The sequence below is a fragment of the Pecten maximus genome, chromosome 14 (genome assembly GCF_902652985.1).
Source record: "Pecten maximus chromosome 14, xPecMax1.1, whole genome shotgun sequence".
Classification (NCBI taxonomy): Eukaryota; Metazoa; Mollusca; class Bivalvia; order Pectinida; family Pectinidae; genus Pecten; species Pecten maximus.
This window is the reverse complement of record NC_047028.1, coordinates 4,038,013-4,066,012: the sequence shown is the minus strand read 5'-3', so window position 1 is coordinate 4,066,012 and position 28,000 is coordinate 4,038,013. Positions and strand designations below refer to the sequence as shown.

Sequence of the window (28,000 nt, the reverse complement as noted above, 5' to 3'; positions counted from 1 at the left end):
GCCTCCCTTGATTCAAACAGCGCCATTTTCAAAGAAAGATATGCCGACAAGCATGGCGGAAGGTAAATATTATGCTGTTCTGTACAAGATGCGATGTTATTCAAAGTGGATATCTCTCCAGTGTCTGTGAATAACAACATCTCAAAGTCGTTATTTCAAAGTTGTGAAGTTTAGTGTTCTTTTCAAACAGTCGTGCAGACCCCATGCTGATTCAAGGCATCGTAATCTGACACTGGCCTGAGACATCAATCTCGGTGCATTCTGATTCTGAGGGTTAACATTCTGAGCATATGATACTCACTGGGAAACGGAGTCTGAACTTTTGTTTGCTTATTTATTAATCACACTGAAAACTTACAGAAATATATCGTAAGAACTAGAAGTGATACATTGTTCATTCGGGCTATTCGGGAAATTTTAGTGTAGTGAAGGATACTGTATTTGTGTAAAATGTGTTGCATACCTGGCTTGTATCAGGAAATCAGAATAAATAATGCAAAGCTAATAATGGCTGGGCTGAGCTGAGCCGGCAGGAAGTCCCTAATTAGGGTCCAGCTGTGTTGTACATGTAGGACTGGGGGGGGGGGGGGGGGGGGGAGATAGCCAGCAGCAAGTAGCTAGGCATACTGTATGTCATCTTCGCTAGCCAAGGCTTCTGATTACGTTACACTCCACGAACCCTTGGCGGATATAGTCGTGTTCAAACCGTCGCGCCCTGGAATCCCAGGGCACCCAATCAAATCGCGTTTTACATTCTGGCTTGGTTTCGCAGTAAACAAAAAATGCGGCACTCAGTACAGAGCTACATTGCCGACTATGTCATGGCATTTTACCTAAATACAAAAATCACAATCTTTGGGGAACATTCGCAGTGTTTGATCAATTCATATAAGTCATTGATCACATATCTCATCGAAATGACAACAAACCTCGATGTGTGTTTGTAAACATCACCGATGAAGTAAATCGGTAACGCTTGTTTTGATTGGTCGAAAATTTCATGCGTGAAGGGTGGTAATTTCGAATCACCGCTAGAGGGCCAGAACTGACGCCTATATCTGCCAAGGGTTCGTGGAGTGTAACGTAATCAGAAGCCTTGGCTAGCGAAGATGACTGTATGTTAGCCCCGAGTTTCCTTTGGCCCTGACACCAGGTGTGTAGGGCCAGAGCGCACTACTATATGAAAACATGGAATTATCCGACACCATTTGGTGTCGCTAAGAATCTGGTGAAAATACAATAAAATCGGGAGTGACATTTAACGCCTACCTTACATATATGGATAAATAAAATATTTATTTATCCCAGAACACCCATTTAGTCCCACCTAGGTGTTTTATTCCGTCCGTTTATAACTGTTACCCTCGCTTTACTTAATGGTACAGTAGGACTAAATTAGTGTTTTTACATTAAGCCATGCATGCTTACTTGTCAATGGAAGGGTATTTCCAGTGTGGCATATATGCATGCAACCATCATTGGTTACTGATTGGTAACAAAGGTTACAAAGTTACTGGATTTTCTAGTTAAAAACTAATGTTCAAAATGTTAGTTTTTAACAAAGCAAAATGTAAACCTGACAGTTTTCACCTTAAAAAGCAGTCTTGCATTTGATCTTTGAGAATATTCAAATTCTCGTACATGGTCTAGTTGTGCTTTCTGCTGTAGGGGAGTTTTCAATTTTAGTATTTCTTTGGTTACCATCATGGCATGCCCCATCCTTTATTTTGACTATTTCCTCTAAAAATCCTATTAAATATGTCTGACCTTGGCCCCTTTGGCAGGGGATCTGAAGGACTGATTTTTTTTTTTCAATTTTACACTAAACAGTCTCCATCTCTAATGTAATCAGTGCTTTAAGTTTTTCTATTAATTGCATGGAATTTGTTATGTTTTTTGTACCATACAGTCAGCCGTGATGTCCGGGCATCAAGATCCAAGATTATACAGAGATCTACATGTACCCTTGTCAGGTCTTCCTCCAAATCTAGTATTTATTGTAACTGGGGAAGTGGTATGTCTAATATACTTTAATTTGTGTATTCTTTATAATGTGCTTTGACTATATAAGGGCAATGGTGATCTTGTATAATCATTTATATATCTTAATCAGATGTAACCAAGGCAGTGGGTATTGGTGAATGTACCTACCTTTTATCTAACATGACATGATATATATATATAAAACATATTTTGGATTTTGTCATCATTTTGAGAGTTAGGAATCGAACCAATAAAAACAGTGCTTTTCCTTGTCCTTTTTGGAAATTGTCAGTGGCACAGGCAGAAACTGGCAATTTTATGTGCAGCAGTATTAAGTGTAAAATTGAAGAGGAAAATATATTAATGGGGCTTATAAATTGCTGGATTCATGGCGTTAGATAAAACACAGATTTAACAGGTTTGGGAATTTATGATTATGATGATATTATTTAGATATCATAAATATTCCTAAACTCTTAAGCAGGGTAGGAAAAAAATTAAATCACTGGTCCTTCAGGATCAGACTTACTTTCCAAATGGTGAAATAAAGCACTTGCTCCAATCAAAACTGATCGTGAGTTAGTACTTATCTTAAATAAGAACTTTTGCACCTGCCAATAGGGCATGTAGTTACCAATATTTACCGGCAGATCTAGACCAAATCTACTTATTCTGGGCCATAGACCTGGTTTATCATTGCGAAAAGTAGTGGACCCAAATATATACATATATACAGTGCACTCTGTCCAATCCGGATATTTGCCAAAACCGGCCAAATAATTTGGTCCCGAAAATTCCCTTCTTTATTTATAGTAAATAAACTCTGCATAATCTGGACTCTGTCTATTCTGTAATCCGGCCATATATTCTGGTCCCATTCCTTCTGTATACTAGTAAATCTACTCTGTATAAACCGGCGTCGGTCCCATTGATGTTTCCCTGGTAGCTTCAGGGGTTCCCGACGAGTGTTTATACAGTTGTAATTGCCGCACAGGTATATTAATAATTGACCATTAAATGTCATTGTCCACAGGTGGCTACGGCTGGATAAACACCTAAACAGTTGTTAGGTACAATAAAGAATGCATTTTTGTCAATTTATACCCGTAATGTTGCGTGTCTGTAAATGTATCGTAATTGAGATGTTTCATGCTGGCTGGCTTCCCCTTCGCGGACCTTACTACACGAACGTATCCGGATGAGGAAGTCGGAGATGATGACGACATACCTTTTGTATTTAATACTCCATTTCTATCATCAGCAAACATGGATCTCACGACAGCCACCAACATTAAGGAACAATTAGAAATTGAGGCTTATTCCTCAGATTTGTGAATCTGCACTTGTTGAAAGTGTCAGATCAGTTGAACAAACAACAATCAGTGATTGTTTTCAACCGATGTAACTTTCACATACTGTAGTGTCATATTGCCATTGTTGAATTAAATTATGTTATTCAATCCAAAGTTTGTATATGCATAAATAATGCACAATGAGATCTTCTTAGTAATATATCTTTAATTATTATGATATTTTTTTTGTATTCAACGACGATATCAAGTAGAATCTCTACAATCCGGAACTCTCTACAAACCGGCTTTATTTTGTGGTCCCAAAAAAGGTGTCCGGTTTAGACAGAGTGCACTGTATATACATGTATATGTATACCTTAAGTCAGGAAAAGCACTGCAATATAAATACCTATGATTTTCCACAGTCACAAAAATTGTTTATTTACATATTTAACTTCTAAACCTAGTTGGAATATTTTCTCCATCTCTCTACTTTTTTTACATTGAAAGTAAAAGACAAAATCACCTTTTTCTGTCATCTTGGATGTACATTTTTGTGTGTTTACTGTTTTAAAACATATTTGAAAAAAGAAAATAAAAGGTATTTTTAGTGCTGGATCTGCTACACATACCTGTGACAGGTAAATTATTTCCAACAAAACATAGTTTAGAGCTGTATATACCTTAGATTTGAATTATGTTTTTTTCATAAAATTCTATTAATTTTTACATAAATCTCAATCAAAATATGTACAAACATCACAGAAAAAACTCAACTTTGCATGCTGATTTTACTTACTAATTATACCCTAGCCCCACCCCCAGCCCCCCATATCAAAGTCCTTGAAATGCAATTTAGTTTGCATTGGTGCTCTGCAAAACTATTAGGAAATACTTATATTGCAAATTAAAAGCATTTTTGTTTTTAGGATTCACAACAGCTGTGAGTCTCATTAAATATTTATGAATTAGGAATATCTATAGAGAGATAATCTAAATAGAATTACATTTAAGGTCATATAGATATATTAAAAGCTTTAAATCAGAGTTCAGGATATATGAGTTGAAGGGTATATGTACAAGCTATGTGTGTTTGTGGAAAACATGTCTGATATAAGCTTCTCATTCCTCAAAGCTAGCTTGTGTCTGCTAGCTAGCAGGGCTTCCAGTGGATCATTTACTTTAGCTATTTCAGAAGTAAAAAAAAACCCACTAATTAGCAACCTGAAGGGTCAAAACATTTGATATTACCCAAGTGTCAAATCTCATATAAGATTTTTAGTCAAAAACATATAGCCTTAAAGGCCTACCCAGGCTACTAGAAGCCCTTGCTTGTAACATAAAATTGCTTATCAATATCTTAGCAGTTTGACATGCTCTTGGGTCACTTGGTGGTATACATTTGTACAGGGCAGGAAACAAATTTCAGCATCACTGGCCATGGTACGGGCAAATTTGAATTGAAAATTAAAATTACAAGAAATTTTGTATTTGCCAATCAGGCAAGTCACCAATATATACTTGCCAACAGATCAAATCTATATGTACACTGATCATGACCCTTTGATTTATTTCCCCTGAGTTGTATGGGTACATACAAAGTATCTTGTGTAAAAAAGAAATATATTATCTTAATTAATAACTATATATATATATATATATATGTAAAAGCCATGAATATTTATGTACAACTAGTATTTCATGTCATACAGCATATATATGAAATTCTAGTAATATTTATGCATGCAGTAGTATATATATATTCCAAATTATGACTGGGTTGGTTTAATTTTCTAATAAAGTATAATCATTGTACATAATTTATAACATTTTAATTCATACCACTGCCATTCTTTGCTTGAATACAAATTTGTCTAGATTATAGATAAGAAGCAGCTTATTTATAATTGCTGAAACAAGGCAGTGCTCCAGTTATGTTATTAGCCATATACACATGTGAAATACCCATTGAAATTTGTTAATTAGTATTACTCCTCGAAATTGGTGAGAACCTGTACTTATTAGTAATAACCCCATACAATATTTGAATTATGCAACAATGATATGAGTGTACAACTATACTAGTGCAGACAAAATGGAATGTCACCCCTAGCCTCATATTTCAAAAGTGCGAGTACAAATATATACCTGCCCATCAAAAAAAAAATGCCTGGAGCACTGACAAGGTACAGCTGCTGTTTTCATCAGTCCCGCTAGCTAGCTCTGTTTAATTTTAATTTGTGGACACAGAAAGTGAGATCATCAATCTGATAAAATGCTTGCAAGTGTAATATCTTTATTGCTAAACTGATAGTTTCAAATATCTTAAATTAATATCTAAAAATAGTCATATTAATAAACCTATTTTTTCCCTTTTCATTAAAAGTAATTATCCCTGTGGTATTACCGTAATTTATGTATGTTCTGTTAGGATAAAATAATATGTCAGCTTTGAAAATTCTACATGATCATAACCAGTGCACAATAAAAATTTCTGTCAACACTTGCTTTTCAAAAACTACTGTATTCTTGTATTCATTTAAATTTGTGGGCTATATTTCAGATGTGAAGGAACCGCTTGTAATTTTGGTTGGAAAAGACTGCAGAGAAAATGAGGAGCTCAAGGCTGCCGTTAAGGTATGGGGCAAAACTGTAACCACATGAACACTGTTTTATGTATATATCAGCATTGTCAGAAACCCACAAGAATGTTTTTGTCATGTGACTCAAACAAGTCAAGTAGTTTTTTAGTGGTTTTCCGTCTATATATTATATCACTATTATCAGGAATGTGAGTCTTCTTTGGAAATGTGGAATTCTGTACATCTATCTATCTGAGATCAACACAAATCTATATATGTATAGCTAGCAAGACAATATTGTTTTGTGTGTGTGGGGGGGGAGGGGGGGGGGGGGGTCATTTTTAATGTCAGGATGCCTTTGGCACCTGCTGTTATAGTCGTGGTGGGTAAATGTTGTTAGTGACACTTTTGTTTCCGTCTAACAATTCCTCTTTTCTGTCATACAAATGATATACATCCGCAGCCTAATATATAGTTCCTATTTTGACAGCAATTATTGACACGATTTAACTGATGGTTCCCGTGTTTACTGCAATTATTTAAAATGCGTTTGGTGTTCTATACTGTTTTAGAGTATAAATATAAACATTTTCCTCGTCAGTATATGCAATTTTGTCGGCGTAGGATTGCGTAGTTCTGTCTCAATCCTGCCTTGAAAACGAAAGTAAAAAAATCAGTGTGATCGTCGTGGAAATTTACATGCATTCACAGAGAAAACTATCCACATGTCTTAGACTCATATGTTCATTCTGAGTTCATATGCAGGAACATTTCATATAAGCCCAAAACCAACCCTATTTTACGTAGTCAAATGCAGCCAAACATTCCACGAGATAACTTCAACTGTCACGTGACTCATCACTAATCAGCCAAAATTGCGGTTATGTCTAATGTAACTAAACCAACGACCGTTCGCAGTTTCATATTCATTTGTATGTCGCTAGAATACGCAAGAAATACGACCAGAATTGAAGGAAAGTTGTAACAAACTGTATTGCCGTTTTTCATGAGGATTTTAATAAATAAGGTTATTATTTGTTTATTTGAAAAGAATCTGACGATTATGATCCGTGACTGATGTACTGGCGTCTTGTCAAAACTAGATATGTCTCGTCGGCAACGCGACCACAATTTTCTATCGGAGTTAAATATGGTATTAGGGGTCATAAAATAGATGTTTGCTAGGCCTAATTAACATCTTATAGTATAAATAAAATAATAAAACTTAGGCAGTGTACATCTTGGATTTTATCTTTGGTTGTACGACATGTTCTGTTAATTAGACCAATTTGTCGCCGTTAAGTTGATTTTTTTCAAAGTTTACAAGCAGCTTTACTGATTAAGGAGTATATCAATAATCTTCCACAAGCATTAAAGAAATAGGGAAAGAACTATACTCAGCTATTGGAAAGTTGTCAGCAGATCAATATGTTATACATGTTAAGGAATCTGCTGTGTATTGATGGAGAACCCTGATGTCTTAGTTAACCACAACAGTTAACCAAAAGTAAATTGTAATACCGGTAGCTATAGGTCCATTAGTGACAGCCCTGTCAGCACTTGTTAACCAAAGATAATATGTAATTGTTTTTTCTGTGACCTTGCAGCATGTAAAATTTGAACTGTTTGTGTTGTGTACATTTCTTTCTGGCATTTCTCAATAACTATTTAATGATGGATCTTTATAAGGCAATTAAAAGATCTTTAAAACCCAGCAGCAGCATTACCCTGGACCCTCCTTTATCCCCCTGTGAATTGCTCATTCTGTCATCTGGGTGAGATCTGGAACACCCTGACTGTATGTTTCATGCCAAAAGTTCAGGTCCTTCTAGATGTATAAAGATTCACAACAAAAACAGATCTGTTGATTTTATACCAAGAAACTTTGATTAAACACACCGGAAGAGAAAATATAACACCAGACTATTTGGAATAGGGTTATGTGTAGGTCGATTTTGCTGACACATGAGAAAAGAAGCATTATAGCACACAGTATTCTTATAAATATTTCCACCTCTCTACCTCAAATTCTGCACAACTTAAATCTCTGCCTTCAATTTCTCTTCTTTATTATGTTATTCAGGTGTTGGAACTCGATCAGGAAGAGTCAGATACTGGACTGGATTTGATACGCAGAGCATCGGAAATAGAGAGTGTGTTCATCCTTAATGTGTTTGAAGGGGAGGTATATCACAAGCTCCTCAAAGCTGAAGCCAGGATCATTGGGCCTCCAATTGTATTTCAATGTGCCAAAAACAAATGTGTGAGTGAATTCTCCATTCCTAAGGATCAGATTAATATCTGAAAGAATTTTGGAAAATTATTTAAAATTTATTCTAATCCAAGAATCTCATTATTTTCATGTATATTTTACATTCGTCTTACTTGGCAGTGAGAACCGCATCAAGTACATGTACTGTCAATAGTTCTGAATGGTCACAATTAACATATGAATGTTGTTATTCCTTTGTATCTACCTTATTACAGCCGACTGTTATTGTCTACAAATTATGTTTGTACTTCAATCTATGCGTCAACTGTTGGTTCAAAGTTTTTTGAGGAAGTTAGTTCACTGTTCATTGTCTTTCTTCGTGTGAATGATTGTTTTGGTCTAACTGTGATTTAATAAGAATCTACTGGTATTGTTTGAAATTTAAAGACTTCTTTTAATGCTGCAGCTATTTCAATGTGTATGACTATTATATATATTGCTTAATACTGACAAGAGTACAAGCTATAATGTAAGAAGTAGAAAGTCCCAAAAGAGCCGTTGCGACCAGTGTTATTAGTTGGATAGACGGATCATGCATCTGCTTGCAGTCTTTGGTTTTCATGTCTGCGGACATCTAAATGAGATAGATATTCATCTTTACTATTATATAATTAACTATTATTCTTATTAATCGTTTCTTCACAGATTGCTTGGCGTGTTGCAGGTATTTAACTAGCTTGTTTGAAACACTATTTACTGTTACAGCCCATCCCATTTCACAGTCGCCCTCTCTACTGTACAGCCATGCAGGGCGTCATCACATGCTTCACAGGGTTCAACAGAAGAGAGGAATTGGTAAGTTGTTACAGATAGTAGGTAGATTATCTACCATTTGGAGAAACTAGTGTATTGTCAGTAACGGTAGGTAGGTCAGAGAGACTCTGATACTGGGAGACTGGTGTTTTGTCAGTAATGGTAGGTAGGTCAGAGAGACTCTGATACTGGGAGAGGTTAATATAAGGTTGACGTGGGAGACTTAATATCGGAGAAACTGTTGAGTTTTTACCATTGAATTAGAAAATTGCCAAGTTGGGTGTGATGTTTCAGTGTTGTCTGCAAAAAGCATGCGACGTATACCGTAGTTATCACTATATATGGTGACAGCAGGTTCCTCACCGAGGTTTCCGTGCAATAACTCAAGTTCCACCAGACCAACCAACCCCAAACTTCATGCAGGTTTTCCTTATCAAAAGTGCTCGCTTGGGATTGCTGTTCAGGTCTGAAGGTCAAGGTCACTTATAAAAATAGAGAGAAAAAAATGTCCATGTTATAATTCAGGTTCCCTTGGGGCGATAAAACTCAAACTTCATGCAGATCTTCCTTACCAAAAGTGCTGCCCGGGATTGCTTTTCAGGTCCAAAGCTAAGGTCAATGTCACTTGCTAAACATAGAAAATTTGTTTCCTTGTGATAACCAAGTTCCTTTGGGCCCATCAAACTTAATTTTCATGCATTTTCCCTTACGACATGTGCTTGCATTGGAAAGATTTTTTTTACCAGACCAAAGGCCAAGGTCACTTATAAGTAGAAAATCTGTTTCCATGCGATAACTTCAGTTCTCTTGTGTTGATCAATCTCAAACTTCTGGAGGTGCTCGTTTGCCAAACGTTCCTGCTCTGTATTGCTGAATTTCGAGCATACTTGAGTGATGCTGGTCTTGCTGACTTTTAACATTATTTCTTGAAGTGAAAAATATATCTATTTCTTCGTTATCACCCAACTTGCTGTGCAGGTGACACATCTACTTCCATGGAATTCTTGTTTTTAAATTAAAAAAAAAAGTTTTTTAATTGGTTATTTCATATCTTAGTGCCCATTTTAATTCCAGTTTATTCAGAAAAATGCTTCTCCTTAAATCTGTTTGTAAATTAATTTTTTATGACCCTGGCCTGGTCTCCTTATTCATATCTGCATATAGTAAATGTACATATTTTTCTTTCATAAATTGATAGAATTTTACTTGTTTTATTTCTGACAATACACTTTTAACGTCAGCATTACTGCCTTTTAGTTCTCTTCTTGATGAAGTAATTGAAATTTTCCCATCCACATCATAGCTGAGCTTCTCAGAAAGTAGAAGTGCAACAAAATTGTTGTATAGTTAGATCATAGTCAATATTTCATACCATGGTGTACAAAAATATTTATGATTAAATACTAAATCCATGAATGTTTTGATTAAATACTAAATCCATGAATGTTTTGATTAGAAACTTTGACCTTTTGTAATTTTCAGATTTACTTCTAATTGTGTACACACTTTCTATATACAAACATATAAAGGAGGGTATAGCAAAACACATTCCTCCAAGTTCCTGTGTGTTCTTGATTGTCTCCTCTTATGCTCTCCAGGCTCCCTTAGCAGACCTCCTCCACCACATGGGAGGCAGTGTACGCAAAGAGATCACCACCAAAGTCACACACCTTGTGGCCAACAGTACAGAGGGCGAGAAATACAGGGTATGTATGGAATTAAACTCATCCTATAGACTTGTGATCAGTGATGAAAAATATTGTGTATGGAATTAAACTCTTCCTACAGACTTGTAATCAGTGATGAAAAATATTGTGTATAATGCTGTGTATGGTAGAAATCTCTTCCTTTAGACTTGTAATCAATGGTGAAAAATATTGTGTATTGAAGAAAACTCTTCTTTAATATAGACTTGTAATCAATGGTGAAAAATATCATGTATAATGCTGTGTTTGGGATTAAACTCTTACTATAGACTTGTAATCAGTGTGGAAAAAGACACTACACACATTGTAGATAGCCATACATGTCCTTACTGCAAACGTTTTATGAGCTTCAAAAAAAAAATGATTTATTCAAAATTTAAACCATAACTAATAAACACCTGCTAAAGTGTCATATCCTATATTATAATTTACACATGTACATTGCTGAATTTCTTCGAAGAACTGCTTAGAATTGACTCGATAATTCTGACTGTTGTTTCCTTCATAAGTAGCACAAATTTAAGGATAAAGAGAAACATATTAAGAAACCATGATTTAAAGTAAAATATAAAATCCAACTTTATGTGGATGGCGTTGTAAAATTAAACCCCAATTCTGGTTCAGGGATTTTGTCAGGTGTCGATGGGGTCCAGTATTTATAGTAAATAGATGTTACCTCACACTGGAAAAATAAAGATTCTGATGATGATGATGATGACATTTAAAACAGGGGAAATAAATGAAAAACATCGAAATAAAAAGCTATTTTTCCAATTTTCAGGGGGAAAAAAACAAATGAAATTAACACATTTTCAAAATTAAAGTCCTATTCCAAAAATTCTTGGCAAAATCCTTGCAGCTAGTTCTCGTTTATTTCATTTTGTAAAATCGTATTAAACAAATGATTTTTTGAGTTTCAGAAGTTTTTACAATTTGTGATAATAGAAAGACGATGCACACATCCATAGATGTCCTTAATAGTGATTACATTGGTTTCAGTTTGCTGTCAGTTTTGGAACCCCAATCATGAGTTCTGACTGGCTGTACCGTGTATGGGAGGAGCGTAACAATCTGGGGGTAAAGGGCACAGACACCAAACTGGTAAGTTCCTGTTAAACAGATTACACTTTCCCCGGGGTAAAGGGCACAGACACCAAACTGGTAAGTTCCTGTTAAACAGATTACACTTTCCCCGGGGTAAAGGGCACAGACACCAAACTGGTAAGTTCCTGTTAAACAGATTACACTTTCCCCGGGGTAAAGGGCACAGACACCAAACTGGTAAGTTTCCTGTTAAACAGATTACACTTTCCCCAGGGGTAAAAGGGCACAGACACCCAAACTGGTAAGTTCCTGTTAAACAGATTACACTTTCCCCCGGGGTAAAGGCTACAGACACCAAACTGGTAAGTTCCTGTTAAACAGATTACACTTTCCCCGGGAGTAAAGGGCACAGACACCAAACTGGTAATTTCTGTTAAACAGATTACACTTTCCCCGGGTAAAGGGCACAGACACCAAACTGGTAGTTCCTGTTAAACAGATTAAATCGAACTTTTTCCCCGGGGTAAAGGGCACAGACACCAAACTGGTAAGTTTCTGTTAAACAGATTACACTTTCCCCGGGGTAAAGGGCACAGACACCAAACTGGTAAGTTCCTGTTAAATAGATTACACTTTCCCCAGGGTAAAGGGCACAGACACCAAACTGGTAAGTTCCTGTTAAATGATTACACTTTCTGTCTATTTGAACTGAGGAGAGAATGTAAGTTTCCTATAATGAGACTAGATTTCTCCTTTTACTGGAACAGGTCCTGTAAAATATTCTGTAAAACATAAGGCAGTAGGCCATGAAAATTGCATAGCAGCAAACTCCTTTTCACTTCTTTGTATTTAATATGGATACTTCATAATTTTTTCTATTCTTTTATTGTCGAAATTCTGACAATTATTTCTGAAAATTCACTGTACTTCTATTATTCTATTCTGGATGCCATATTTAGCCTAATTAGCACACTATGATTTCAAACAATTCAGTCTTTGGTTAAAACAAGATTGCATTAACGAATGAGTGAGATGTCCGGAACTTTTTGTATTCAAATTAGCACAACCATCCTCTTTCCTGACAAAGATGGGGGTGTGCTTATAAGGTTAAATACAGTAATATGAACCCCCTAAAGTTTGAAAAATTAGGTATGTGAGTGTGGAGTACTGTAATTTTACATTTATGCTATTATATAAAATCAAAGTACAGCATACCATTCACTTGTGGAATTTAACATGTACTAGAACTTAACATACATGATAATGTAAATGCCACAGAAACACTGGTTTCTTCCTTCAGATGGTACACAGGGTACCCCCATTCTACAAGTGCTGCCTTAGTTTTCTAGGATTTTCCAAAGAAGAACAAAAACACATGGAAGAATTGACCATAGAAAATGGTAAGATTTTGAAATTGCTGAATGATTTAACGATTAATGTAACAAATGGGAGACTATGAATTTAGATGAAAAGTCCACTATATTCTTCAAATACCTGGCATTTATGAAAAGCAATCAAAATATCTTTTATTGTGGTGTAGTGTCTTATTGAAATCCATGTATGCCATACAATGTCTTGTACCAATAGGATATTATTACTGAATAGATGGGTCATTGCATTGTATACTTTCATAAAATTTCCAACAAATTCATCATTTATAAAAGAAAAATGAGAAGAAAAAAATGAACATAATGTGATACAATCTACAATTGAAAGAAGCTTGAAAAGGAAGATGATACTGTTACTTATTTGTCCTGTAAAGACTGAGAAAATCAATGTTGTATTTAACAGGGGGGACATGTGGGACGGTAGGAGATGATGAGTCTACCCATCTGGTGGTGGATGATCAGAGCACCAAGGAGCTGCCACACAGCACCATGCTGCCACACTATGTTGTCAAGGCAGAGGTCAGTGGCCGTCAATTAAAACTCACAAGGAGTTGTGGCCATCGGCCTTGCTGAACTCCTGATGTGTAGAAATTGGTAGAAAATCTTCATATTAATAGGAAATATACTGAACATAGTCAACTGAAATTTCTGCAGTCTTCATTGAATTTGGGATGAAATCATACTGTACATCTCAATAGAATATAATAATATACAGATCAATGGTTTCATTTCTTCACTATCATTTTTCAAATCTCTTTGACTGTACTCTAATTTGAAATAATAAAAAACATTTACACTGTAAAGTATGTTAACCCAGTGACCTCACCACAGCAGCATCAAACTGCAGGTCAGTATATTGTGAGTAAAAGTGTCATGAGCAGTTAATCTGACATTGATAATGATGGTTTCAGTGGTTCTGGGGGAGCATACAGATGGAGGCATGTGCTGATGAAAACCTGCTGGAATATCAGAAGGTAAGTACTACAATAAAACTCGAAATAGCATCATGCAAAAATGGTTGAAACACCAAATGTTGATCAAGATTGTATGTTGCTTCTAAATCCAGCATTGCAATGTACTTTTTCTAGGGTACTCTCATGAATTATTGTATTTGTAAGATTTTCAATTGATTTTCACTAAATTCACTGAAATCAATCAGGAGGTAGGAAGGACATGGACCTCTATGTACACAAGAAATCTTAAATGCTCATAGAAATATGAAAGTATTACATGACAAAGAAAATGGCCCATAAGACTTTACAAAATTGTGGTAAATGGCCCATACCTAGACTTGGCATTCCCAATCCCTGATTAACTGGCAAATTGTTTAACTTGAAATTTCACTAAAACCTCTAATGTCAGATTTGAGATGCATTTAATTTTTTGTATACAGGTATCTTCTTCTGCCAGCTCAATATTTACACCTGGGAGATGCATGTCGGGGTCAAAGTCACGGAAGAGGAAACGGTTAAAAGAAAACATCGCACAGCTGGCTGGCGAGGGAGACTTTGACTCTCCACTCTATAAACGGCGTTCTAGTGAGATGGGGCGTACCTCCATGAGCCCTAGTTCCTTCTTAGATGCCTCCAATACCCCTGATAAGTCTGACTATGCTATAGGTAAATTCAAAACATTCATCAAAAGTGTGTTATTAATGAATTAGCAGCAACACTAAAGTAAAAAAATTACTATGCTGTTTGTCTTGAAATGAAGATCTTTCTCATACAGAAAATGAATTACGTAAACATTAATAGGGTATGTATTTGATGGCAATGTTTGTTTTGGTCAGATATGTTACTTCTATACCTTGTGAACGTTTTATACCGAAGGACACATGTATTGATAGCTGAGCAAAAATGGTCAGATTTTAATGTTATCAAGGAGCTACATGTGAAATTCTAGCTTCATCAGAATTTTTTGAAAGAATGAAATATTTGAAGTTGATGTTGTTTTTATATCAAAGATGTCCAACAACAATGATATGGGTTTTGTTTTCCAGAAGATCAAAAAGAGAAAGTCTCCAATATATCAATGAAGACGACGCCCCGACACCAGGTTGTGATGGAGTTTTTACAGACAGAAAAGAACTATGTTGGGATCCTGAGCACTATTCTAACTGTAAATAATTACTGGTTTTCTCATCTCATTGTCTTTTGATTGGAATATCAGATGTCCTTCTGTTTCACAGAATGGTATTTACTGTTGGGGATGTCGGACTACAGTGTCAGATAACTGTTGCCTTTTAAATGGGACTTTGCACACCAAGCAAACAATACTTTAATGTGCTATACAGTTTAGGTATTAAATCTGTAATCGAATGGTGATATTGCATCAATGTTCTGTCATAATGATAATGTAATTGGGACTGTTTTAATTGTATATTTGTCATTTTGCTATTTGATGAAGCATTCTCTTATACCTGTCAAACCCATTACATTTAGAATTATTCAAATCAGAACAAAGAGGATTAGTTTATAAAATATGTAATGTAAATTTTGCTTCAAAAGGTGGACTTACTGCAGATTTTTTTTATCTATTTTGTCTGCAATGCAAGATGAATTGATAGCTGTTATTCTCTATAGAGGTGGTTTTATTATTTGACCAGGTTTTTAAAGCTGAAGTGGAGAAGACAAACCAGTATAGTGGAGCTCTGCTAGCCCCACAGCATGTCAAGGTTATTTTTGGCAATATTCCACCGATTTATGATGTCCACTGCCAAATCTCAGAGGAGCTACAGAGTATTGTAGAGAACTGGAGCGAAGACAAGGGAATTGGCGACGTTATACTAAAACATGTATGTTTGACGTTACTTATATCATCGATTTACAAGATATTTATAATATTGTCTGTAGCATTAGATCTTTTTCTTGCCAGTTGGAAAACAGGAAATTCTTTGCTTTTTGGTTTTTTTCTTTTGTCCTTTAATGTGTCTGTACATTGAAATGCTTTACTTGTGTTCATATCTGTTCTATTAAAGTGGGTGTGGTTCATATGTGTTTCAGGAAAGTTATCTAGTTCTACATTTGCAGTTTTCTTCAGCATTCCATGTACTTCATCTAAACCTCTGTAATATTGTTGTGTCCATGTTTTTCAGGCTGATGCTTTGCTGAAAGCATACCCACCCTTTGTCAACTATTTTGAACAGACCAAAGAAACCATAGCTAAATGTGATAAAACTAACCCAAGATTCCACGCCTTCCTGAAGGTAAGCTATCTCAATGATAGAACAGTAACCCCAGATTCCACGCCTTCCTGAAGGTAAGCTATCTAAAGGATAGAACAGTCCGATAAAACTAACCCCAAGATTCCACGCCTTCCTGAAGGTAAGCTATCAAGGATAGAACAGTAACCCTAGATTTTACTCCATCCTGAAGGTAAGCTATCTAAAGGATAGAACAGTAACCCTAGATTTTACTCCATCCTGAAGGTAAGCTATCAAGGATAGAACAATCTTCATCAACTAACTCATGATGGATACCACTATTTTGGATCTGAAATTATACCAAAACATTTTCTCTGTCAGCAATATTCTACTAAATGGTTTATAATATTTGTAGATATTTTCCACTAGCTGTTACTGTAACATGCTGATGGTTTAATTTTATGTTGTGATATTTTTAGGTTAGAAAATCTGATGCCCCATGGTGTTTGTTTTCACTATGATATAATTAGAACTAACTGGTGTTATTTTAAGTTAACTACTGATTAGTTTCTAACATAACAAACTCTTGATATTTAGACTTCCATAAATTGTATTTTGAATTCATTAGACAGTAACATTCAGCCAATGACAAACAAGTGTGCTACACTGAAGTTGAACTGTTTATGTGTTCCGAAATACTTTAGCCGTATTTTGATAAGGAAAGTTTTTGACATGTTGATGGAAGAGAGCAGCTCAAATATAATCCCAGGTGTCAGAAAAATAAAATATCAAACAATTCAAAATGATTAAGAACAGGTGTCTGTCGATAGTCGTCACGTCATGCTGTGTGTTATATACAGATGAGTGTGATTAAAAGGCATTGTCATTATGTGTCTGTAATAAGTATATCATTGTCATTATGTATCTGTAATAAGTATATCATTGTCATTATGTATCTGTAATAAGTATATCATTGTCATTATGTATCTGTAATATTTAAAAAAAAAGGCATTGTTATCATGTGTCTATATTATAAAATATATCATCGTCATTATGTGTCTGTAATATATAAAAAAAAAGGCATTGTTATCATGTGTCTATATTATAAAATATATCATCGTCATTATGTGTCTGTAATATATAAAAAAAAGGCATTGTTATCATGTGTCTATATTATAAAATATATCATCGTCATTATGTGTCTGTAATATATAAAAAAAAAGGCATTGTTATCATGTGTCTATATTATAAAATATATCATTGTCATTATGTGTCTGTAATATATAAAAAAAAAAAGGCATTGTTATCATGTGTCTGTAATAAGTATAAAGTCCTATTGTCATTGTGTCCATTTTACAGGTGTGTCAATCTAAGCCGGAGTGTGGACGTCAGACGTTGACCGAGTTGTTAATCCGACCTGTCCAGCGCCTTCCCAGTATTTCTCTGTTACTTAATGGTTGGTGTATAGATTTAGGACCATTACCTGCTGAAAAGGCGTGATATCTATAAAATGAATGTCCTGTACCATAGCTCATCATTACCAAAAGTACATGCTAACTATCAACTTTTATGTTTCAAATTCATATCATTGTTCTAGCAAATGACTTTCCCAGAGCATCAAGCTAATAAAATGGAGCTCTAGCAAACTGAATCAATATACATTGTACTTGGTTTGCAATTAATATAGGTACATGAAAGATAGGTTCAAGAAGAAAAGTGAAAATTGATAAAGATATTATTAATTTGATACCATCATAAAGTCCTGATGAACGGGGCTGGTTTGATGATTGTTTGATTCTGGTTACAGATATTATGAAGCACACCCCTAAAGACAACATTGACAACAATAAACTCGAGAAGGCCACCAACATCCTCAAGGAAGTGATGACGTGAGTGATAGATGTGTCACTGAATCATTCTGGTTATAAAAACATACGCGATTAATATCTTAAGGTTATTCCAGTAAGATATGTATCCTACGAGAGAAATCCAGAAATGGAGAAATTCTATATTCACGAGGCCTGTCATAATTATAGTACTGTTTCATCTAGATCACTTTTGTTGGTGGTACCTGTTTGGTAAATGTGGAGTCCTCCTGTTGAATACCTATTTTACTGAGATAGCCCCTAGTTGAAATCCTCATAAACAGTAATGTCTGTACCTCACAAAATGCAAGGTTTTATCTGAAGTAGGTGATAGGAAAAAGATTTAAATGTATATATATTGTTACGGTGTTACTCTCCTTTAGCATAAGACTGAATAATTAATGTTTCATTGTTTGTACGCAGAATGCAGCTTTCTGATCGGTTGAAATTTTCTTTTCATACCTCTATGAGAAAAAATCATAAAATGGCACATCACAGTATGGCCATTGATGTTGCGTATTGATTTGTAAAAAGGATCCCTTTATATAAGATCATTTAAACTTTACATAAAACATACTTTAATTTTGAAAATCAATTTCGAAAATTAATTATAAGCATTGTTGTCAATTATTGTTTTAGTTTCATAGGGATATGAGGAGAGAGAAAATTTTGTTTGCAAACTTCATATAGTTTGCTAACAACATTTTTTAAAAATAATTGACATCAATGCTTAAATAGTTTTGGACAATATACCAGTTTATGTGAAATACAAGACTCAGTGGGCTTTTAAAAACATTACTCTAAGCATGCAAGAGTACAGCTTTGTATGGAAGTTACCATGAACACATTACTGTTTTAACTTTGGTGATTGTATTTGGAGAGCATCTGTGATTATCCCGAGATGATATTTTATGTGATGGATCGTGTATAGAAACCAGACCTAAGTTTCTATATTGATGACAGCATGTGTTGGTGTTTACAGGCATATTAATGAGGACAAGAGGAAGACGGAGAACCAAGTGGTCATGTTCGAGATAATGAATGACATCGACAATTGTCCTGTAAGTACCCCTCACTCACACTTGGTGTGACTTCTCACTGTGTAATGAATGACGTAGACAATTGTCCTGTAAGTACCCCTCACTCACACTTGGTGTGGCCTCTCACTGTGTAATGAATGACATAGACAATTGTCCTGTAAGTACCCCTCACTCACACTGTTTGGCCTCTCACTGTGTAATGAATGACAGACAATTGTCCTGTAAGTACCCCTCACTCACACTGTTTGGCCTCTCACTGTGTAATGAATGACACAGACAATTGTCCTGTATGTACCCCTCACTCACACTGTTTGGCCTCTCACTGTGTAATGAATGACACAGACAATTGTCCTGTAAGTACCCCTCATTCACACTGTTTGGCCTCTCACTGTGTAATGAATGACATAGACAATTGTCCTGTATGTACCCCTCACTCACACTGTTTGGCCTCTCACTGTGTAATGAATGACATAGACAATTGTCCTGTAAGTACCCCTCACTCACACTGTTTGGCCTCTCACTGTGTAATGAATGACATAGACAATTGTCCTGTAAGTACCCCTCACTCACACTGTTTGGCCTCTCACTGTGTAATGAATGACACAGACAATTGTCCTGTAAGTACCCCTCACTCACACTGTTTGGCCTCTCACTGTGTAATGAATGACAGACAATTGTCCTGTATGTACCCCTCGCTCACACTTTATTCGGCCTCTCACTGTGTTATGAATGACATAGACAATTTTCTTTAAGGTACTGAAAAATTAAGCTTTTGAAAATGTTCATGTCAAAAATGTTGACACACTACAGAAGCATTGCTAATGTAAAATATTAACATAAATTACTGAATAGCTCGGAAATGCAAAATATGATAAGATCTTCAGTGCTTGATCAACTATATGGCCCTTAAGGTTTCCTGTACATTTATCAGAACTTTAGTAGTCTAATTGCCCTAACACTAAAGATTATGTTTTTTTATACTTACCAACAGCCTACACTACTATCCTCACATCGACGCTTTGTTACACGGATTGATGTTATAGAGCTGTCTGATGAGCTCTGTGGCCGGGGTATGCCCCTCTCTCTGTTCCTGTTTACAGATAGTGTGGAGGTAAGAATTGTAGTGATAAGTTTTTCTGTATCCAAGGCGATAAGAATTTTAGTGATAACTAAGTTTTTCTGTATCCAAGGAGGTAAGAATTGTAGTGATAAGTTTTTCTGTATCCAAGGCGATAAGAATTGTAGTGATAACTAAGTTTTTCTGTATCCAAGGAGATAAGAATTGTAGTGATAAATAAGTTTTTAGCTCACCGGTTACGAGTAACCGAGAGCTAATGCTGTCACCCCGGCGTCCGCGTCGGCATCCCACCCCTACTTTAAAGTTTTTGGGATCAGTTTTTGGAAAGCTTCTAAGTCCAAAAGTATACACCTCACACCCTTCTAATTTGGTTTATACATTCATTAGAGGTCTAGGAGTGATGTTATGGCAAAATCATGCAGAAAAATTTTGTGATTTTTTCGCATTTTACCATTTAATGGACTTAATTTGTTTGGCACAAAAACCCTCTTTAAAGATTTTGGGGATAAGTTTTGTAAAGCTTGTAAGTCCACACCCTTCTTATTTGGTTTATACATCCATTAGAGGTTTAGGAGCGATATTATGTGACGTACAATTTCAAAATGACATGTTTATACATACATAAAGAATGAATGCATAGTGTGATTGCTGCCGCTGGTGAACTTTCGCAATCATTGATTGCACTTGTTCTGTATCGAAGGAGGTAAGAATTGAGATGATAAACTATCAGTATAACAATGTTAAGATACCTCAGTCTTCCTCACTCCTCCTTGTTATTTCTACTTAAGGCTTGTAGTTCTCTTATTATACTTGAATGTCTTCAAAACTTTATCTTCCTGGTAGAATTGTCTGTATTGGTGAAAACCATTGTCTCAACAAATGTCATCTGCTATGTTAATTAAGAGTAATTATTTTAATATTTCCTGACTTTGAAAAAAAGTTATAATCCATCTTTTATCTATTTCATATGTATTATACTGTAACATTCCATTGTTTATACAGCTATGTAAACGACGGTCACGATACCTAAACAGCAGCAAGTCTCCCGCACTTCTGAAAACCCCACAGAAGGCATTGAAACATCTGACACTGATACCATTGGCGGCAATCAAACGTGTGATCGACTGTGTAGAGAATGACGGTGAGAATTTGTCACGCTGTACAGTATCTAGAAAACAATGAGTGATACCTACCATCTTTAAAACAGAAGCATTAACATTTACATCAGATATAAAGTTTGGTGTTCTATGATTAAAACACTCAATATCAATATGTAATGCCTGCTTTAAAATTAGACAATACCCCATTTTGTAACACCACTAGCATGAAGTTTGTAAAAGGTACTTTCTATGTGTCATCTTGAATGGCATGTTTAGTGTGTATACATTAATCAAGCGTGATTTACCTTGTTCTGTTTATATTGCAGATTGTCGTAACTCCTTTGGTGTAATAGTTAAAAGTAATTCAGAAATGACAGAAAAACTATTTAGTTTTATGGTGGATGGAGAGGAAAGCAAGAAAGAATTCATGACCCAGCTCACCAAAAGTATCTCCCACATAGTGTGTATGGCTGACCATGTAAGTGGCTTAATTGTATGGGGGAACTTGTTGATGTCCATTCTGCCTCACAGTAAGGATGCCTGTGAAATTTCATAGTTATACAGATTATGATAGGTACTCGTGTAATATAAGCAGCTACTGGTCGGCTGATTTATTATCTGATGTCATTGTGTACACTATTTCTGATGCTCGTTTCTGGGGAGGGAAAGATTCAATAATTAACTGGATAGATATTGTAAAAATCCTATTGAAATAGCTAATTTACCTGGTATATAATTTCAAATATGGCAGTCTCGACTGGTACAAATGAGGAATGTTTACAGAATTGATATATGGTAGAAAGAAAATAGCATACTATTTATTGTTGTATTCCACTTTTGGACTGTCACATGGTATTTTTACTTTTGATCATGTTTTTATTAAGAAGTTTTATAAGATTAATGCCTTGAGGTGTATACTATTTTATGCCATTGACATGAATTGCTGTGAAAAGGGGGAATTACCATAACAAAAATGTTGAATGTTTGAAAATTTGTGAGCCAGCAACAGTGCCAAGGGGAAGTTAGAGGTGGTGTGTCACATGCAATTTAAGTATCTGTGTGCCTAAGGATATGGTCACATTATAGTCAGAGGTTATTTACCCTTCAGAGATGCTGGTTTTGGACATATAAAACTTATGACTGCCTGAATGTTTTGTTTTGTTTTTTAGCCCACCATCATCAGATGGTGGGCTATTCAAATCGCCCTGCGTCCGTGGTCCGTGGTCCGTTCCTTCGTCCCTCTGCCGTCCGTCCGTAAACAATTCTTGTTATCGCTATTTCTCAGAAAGTACTGAAGGGATCTTTCTCAAATTTCATATGTAGGTTCCCCTTGGTGCCTAGTTATGCATATCGCATTTTGAGACCTATCGGAAAACAACATGGCCGACAGGCAGCCATCTTGGATTTTGACAATTGAAGTTTGTTATCGCTATTTCTCGGAAAGTACTGAAGGGATCTTTCTCAAATTTCATATGTAGGTTCCCCTTGGTGCCTAGTTATGCATATTGCATTTTGAGACTAATCGGAAAACAACATGGCCGACAGGCAGCCATCTTGGATTTTGACAATTGATGTTTGTTATCGCTATTTCTGAGAAAGTGCTGAAGGGATCTTTCTCCAACTTCATATTTAGGTTCCCCTTGGTGCCTAGATATGCATATTGCATTTTGAGACCAATCGCAAAACAACATGGCCGACAGGCAGCCATCTTGGATTTTGACAATTGAAGCTTGTTATCGCTATTTCTCAGAATGTACTGAAGGGATCTTTCTTAAATTTCATATGTAGGTTCCTCTTGGTTCTTAGTTATGCATAAAGCATTTTGAGACCTATCGAAAAACAACATGGCCGACAGGCAGCCATCTTGGATTTTGACAATTGAAGTTTGTTATCGGTATTTCTCAGAAAGTACAGAAGGGATCTTTCTCAAATTTCATATGTAGGTTGCCCTCTGTGCCTAGTTATGCATATTGGATTTTGAGACCAATCAGAAAACAACCTGGCCGACAGGCAGCCATCTTGTATTTTGACAATTGAAGTTTGTTATCGCTATTTTACAGAAGGTACTGAAGGGATCTTTCTCAAATTTCATATGTAGGTTCTCCTTGGTCCCTGGTGTTGCATTTTGGGACCAATCTGAAAACAACATGACCGACAGACAGCCATTATCGCTAAATCTTAAATTTTATATATAGGTTCCCCTTGTTTGAAAAGTACTAGAGGGCTGTTTCTGAATTTACACAGATTAGTAAGAGGAAGGGAAAAGTAGAGAAAAGATCAATCTGACATGGAACCTATAAAGATCATTCAATGGTGGGCGCCAAGATCCCTCTGGGATCTCTTGTTTTTTTAAATTATCGATTTAGATATGTAGGATAGCAAGGTTGTGCAAAGCACACAATTATCTGATCTGTATATTGAATGCCTGTTATGTTCTGAACATTTTGTCTGTATATGATACAACTTTTCTATATTATGTAATGACTCCTGTAGGAATCCTTGATGGTGACTGTCGTTGGCCGGGATCTCCATATCAACACAAGTGAACTGGGAAAGCATAGCATCAGCAAAGCAGCCAGGTAAGACCTTGTCATCTGTCATCTATTGATAAGTAAGATAAGACCATTTAATCCATCTTTTAGCCGAATAGTTTACTTATCAACTAATTTAGTAATGTTATTTATCTATATCCATCAGTTTTCTATATAGTGAGTTTTAGCTTGCCGAAGTCCAGCGGAGCTATTGCTCTACCCCGACGTCAGCATAGTCAGTAGAAGTTAGCTTAAAGTTTTTATAAAACAGTATTATGTCAATACTTAGGTATTTGACATATCTGTTTCTTGTGGTAAGACCTTTCCAATGGTACTATATTTTCGGACCTGCTGACCTTGACCGTAACCTTTGACCTACTTTTTTAAAAAGTCTTGGCGACAGTATTAACCTATTGAGATAGGGCATTCACATTTGACGTGTATTTCTTGTAATAAAATCTTTCCATTTGTGCTACATTGGCAGACCTGCTGATTTTGACCGTAACCTTTGACCTGGTTTTAAAAATCTAATTCCGAATTACAACCTACTCTGTGAGCTTTGTTGTCTTCTGACACCTTGTTTTAGCGGATGGTCACAGTTTGTCACCCACTCTTTTTTTCAGTAAAGCAGCAAGGTATGGTGCTAGTCAAAAGCAAATCAGCTAAGCTGCACTGAGTAGAAAAATTAGGCCAATATTTATCAGCTAAGCTGCACCGAGTAGAAACAATTAAGCCAATATTTATCAACTCAGCATCAGAATATAACATCTAGTCCAATATATATAGAGTCTAACATTTTATCCAATATTTTAAAACTAAGAAACTGAGTTTGATATTTAATCAATGATCAAAAGCAGCAAAGAATGACACTCATACTTTATCAGTTAAACAGTAGAGACTGGTAATATGTGACTTACCCTAAACTTGGGTATCATTGAGCTTTATTTGGTATCAGATCAACTTTTGGGAGTTATTGAATCATTTTTGTCTCAACTGCGACAAACAGTTGGGGAAAGTGAGGTTTTGGTGTAACTTTCCAGTTTTAACAGTTGCATCATCAACATTTCTCTGAAGTTATAAGTTTAGATTCACAACTCAAAAAGTTCAATTCGAACTTTTACCAAACTTTGTAAATAGTTAGATGACATGCATAGTGGATATCTCAACACTTCCTTCATTTAGAGAATATTTTCCAGAAGTTTCAGGTTTAGAGGCACTGCTCTAAATGTTAATACCATTTTTTGTAGTCCAACTTTTACATAAAAATTCTGTTTTTGTAGTTTGGACATCTCCACTTACTTTATAGATTTTGTTAATCTTATTTTGTGTGTGTTTGTATTTGAGGTTAAAACCCCCAGATTTTGAGAAATTGAATTAGATATAGCATCTTCACAGTAGCAGAGTATATGCTGATTGTATATCAATTAACAACAAAGAATACAAGTTTAGTGCATTTTGTATGGAATGTATGTTATATCCAAAATTGTGCATTTATCTAATATCCTGATATTAAATGCTTGGAATATTATTACCTATGCATGTATACAATATTACACATATTTAATTTATCCTTACATCTAAATTAAGCTTTAGATTCATCAGCTTTTGTTTGTCCCAGATTTTGTAGAACTTGAACATCAGTTTCATTTTTTTTTTTTTTTTTTCTTTCTTTTTTTTTTTTTTAATATATTTAATACAATGACAGTGTTGCCCCATTTAAAAACCTGAAATGTTGACTTTTATGTAAAAAATCATGACATTCGTGTGGTACATATGAATTGCATTTCATATTGAACAACCAGTTAAAAATGTATGTGTAATGTTTCAGTTTCTGCACTCTCACGTTAATTTTATATATACACTGTACACTGTATGTTAGTTTGACTCAATGAAACTACAAAACATTACATGTTTGATTTCCCCTGTGGATTTGACAAGATTAATATAGATCTACTGTTATGAAATATGGGACCCTGGTCTGGGAATTTTTGCCAAGTCCTGTGTGTCAAAATAAAGGTTCAATTATGAGGTAAACATTCAATAGTGGTAGCTTGACCTTCACATCAGGGTCACGACCCACTCCTTTAAAAAAGACATTATTCTTCCGTAAAGCTGCAGATCATTTTTTTGATAATTCCTAAATCAAGGACAAAAAATAACAACAATTAAATTACCCAGGTATGCTGCTTTAATTCAATATGGAAAAACAGGTGGACTCAGCTATACTTTTGTATTGGGAAGTTTTGATTTTTTTCTTTGGAGATTGGTAATTATGGATGTGACTAGATTTTAACCATAACAGGCGGAACTGGTTGTGATGTATACTACAAAAATCTATTCACATAAGTCAGTACATTACAAAATGAACCCACAAAGGTCAGTTTTGTTTGTAAATTTCTGGCTAGTTGTATTATATATAAATCTTTCAACATATCATATACCGAAGAACTTGAAGAGAATTTCATAATTTGTGCTTAAATATTTTTATAGGCTTGGTAAGCGTGTCAGTCGAGCATTTTCCTTCAACAAGACGCCAGGTCGGCTAAAGAGAGCTGTTTCCAGCGTATCACATGCCTTCAGTCCTTTTGCTGACTCACGAGAGAGGTACCTTGGAACACCTCGTGGGAATCTCCAGGGCAAGCGCCTAGCTAGCTGTATGGACCTCACAGTAAGTCATCTAGTAAATATAGCAATGACGCTGGTGGTATCCAGACAGATAACTTGTAACCTTATTACAATTCTACATAAATGTAGTATGTTGAAATTCTGTTATCTTGTAACCCTATAACAATTCTACATATGTATAGTATGTTGAAATTCTGTTATCTTGTAACCCCATAACAATTCTACATATGTATAGTATGTTGAAATTCTGTTATCTTGTAACCCCATAACTATTCTACATATGTGTTGTATGTTGAAATTCTGTTATCTTGTAACCCCATAACTATTCTACATATGTGTTGTATATTGAAATTCTGTTATCTTGTAACCCCATAACTATTCTACATATGTGTTGTATGTTGAAATTCTGTTATCTTGTAACCCCATAACAATTCTACATATGTATAGTATGTTGAAATTCTGTTATCTTGTAACCCCATAACTATTCTACATATGTGTTGTATGTTGAAATTCTGTTATCTTGTAACCCTATAACAATTCTACATATGTATAGTATGTTGAAATTCTGTTATCTTGTAACCCTATAACAATTCTACATATATGTAGTATGTTGAAATTCTGTTATCTTGTGATATTTTCTGTTGCAGGATTCAATCTCGCCAACACTGAGTAGCTTTGCCAGCTCTACTACTTTGTACGATGAGAGTGACACTATCAGTTTAGGAGCGTACTCACTTAAAGAGCTGCCCTGAAGACAACTGCAGACTTATGTTGAGTATACTCCAACTAATGACTGCCATTAGGTCCAGCACAGTCAGTGGACCAGTTTCTGAACCTTTTTTGATCAAGCAACGATCAAATGAACTAGAACATTTCGGCCGCAGTACAAAGCGATTCAGAATTGATAAGCCACAAATCACAATGAAGTAGGACTCTTATGCTACAATACAAAGTGATTCAGAGATGATAGTCCACGGATCATGATGAGCCCAGCCATTCTGCTGCAGTTCAAAACCATTCAGATTTGATCGGGAGTAAACCTGACCACAGGATCATGAAACATCGATTATAATAGGCTGCAGTATCAGAGATGGAAAGTAGTGGTTCATGTTCATCAGCTTGGAACCTGGTTCATGTTGAGAATATGAAAGTCCATTCATAGATGTGACCTCAACTTGTTTGTCACAATTTCGACTGGCTTTTTACTTAATATCTACTTTAGTCAACATGTACAGTTAGTTCAGTGTTATGTGGTAGTCGATATACCTCTATACATCTTATATTGGTCTGTGTAAAGGACCGAATGTGTATAAAGTGAGGACAAATGTTGACTACACACTCCACACTAATGGTAGTTAGGGCTGGATATTGTATCCTAATATATCAATAAAACCAATGTGACATAGCAATTCAATCCAAACAATACTCTAACTTTTTCAATATTCCACATTTCTACATGCATAAAGCTCATATTACAGAATAACAAGCCGATGGAAATAAACCAAGAAAAGTGACATGAGAAACAAAACATAAACATGTCCCCCATGATAGCTGTTTTCTTCTGATGGCCTCATGTGACACACTCGTACTTTTAACACA

At 35.5% G+C, this 28,000-nt stretch overlaps 1 protein-coding gene across 2 annotated transcripts; it reads left to right on the top strand.

The window, feature by feature from the left end:
• Positions 1-28,000, top strand: LOC117342055 (protein ECT2-like). 2 transcript variants are annotated; one of them, XM_033904029.1, is made up of 23 exons: positions 25-62; positions 1,910-2,014; positions 5,839-5,912; positions 7,941-8,120; positions 8,835-8,924; positions 10,481-10,588; positions 11,588-11,689; positions 12,933-13,032; positions 13,424-13,539; positions 13,932-13,994; positions 14,414-14,639; positions 15,020-15,138; positions 15,626-15,814; positions 16,115-16,225; positions 17,522-17,618; positions 17,970-18,051; positions 19,010-19,088; positions 20,059-20,178; positions 21,148-21,286; positions 21,572-21,723; positions 23,739-23,824; positions 26,267-26,444; positions 27,049-28,000. In XM_033904029.1, exons 1-23 carry the CDS (start codon positions 41-43, stop codon positions 27,151-27,153), a joined length of 2,643 nt encoding a protein of 880 aa, XP_033759920.1. In that variant the 5' UTR covers positions 25-40; the 3' UTR covers positions 27,154-28,000. The 2 variants fall into 2 exon arrangements, with proteins under 2 accessions (XP_033759921.1, XP_033759920.1); XM_033904030.1 differs by lacking the exon at positions 1,910-2,014 and having other exon boundaries at positions 1-62.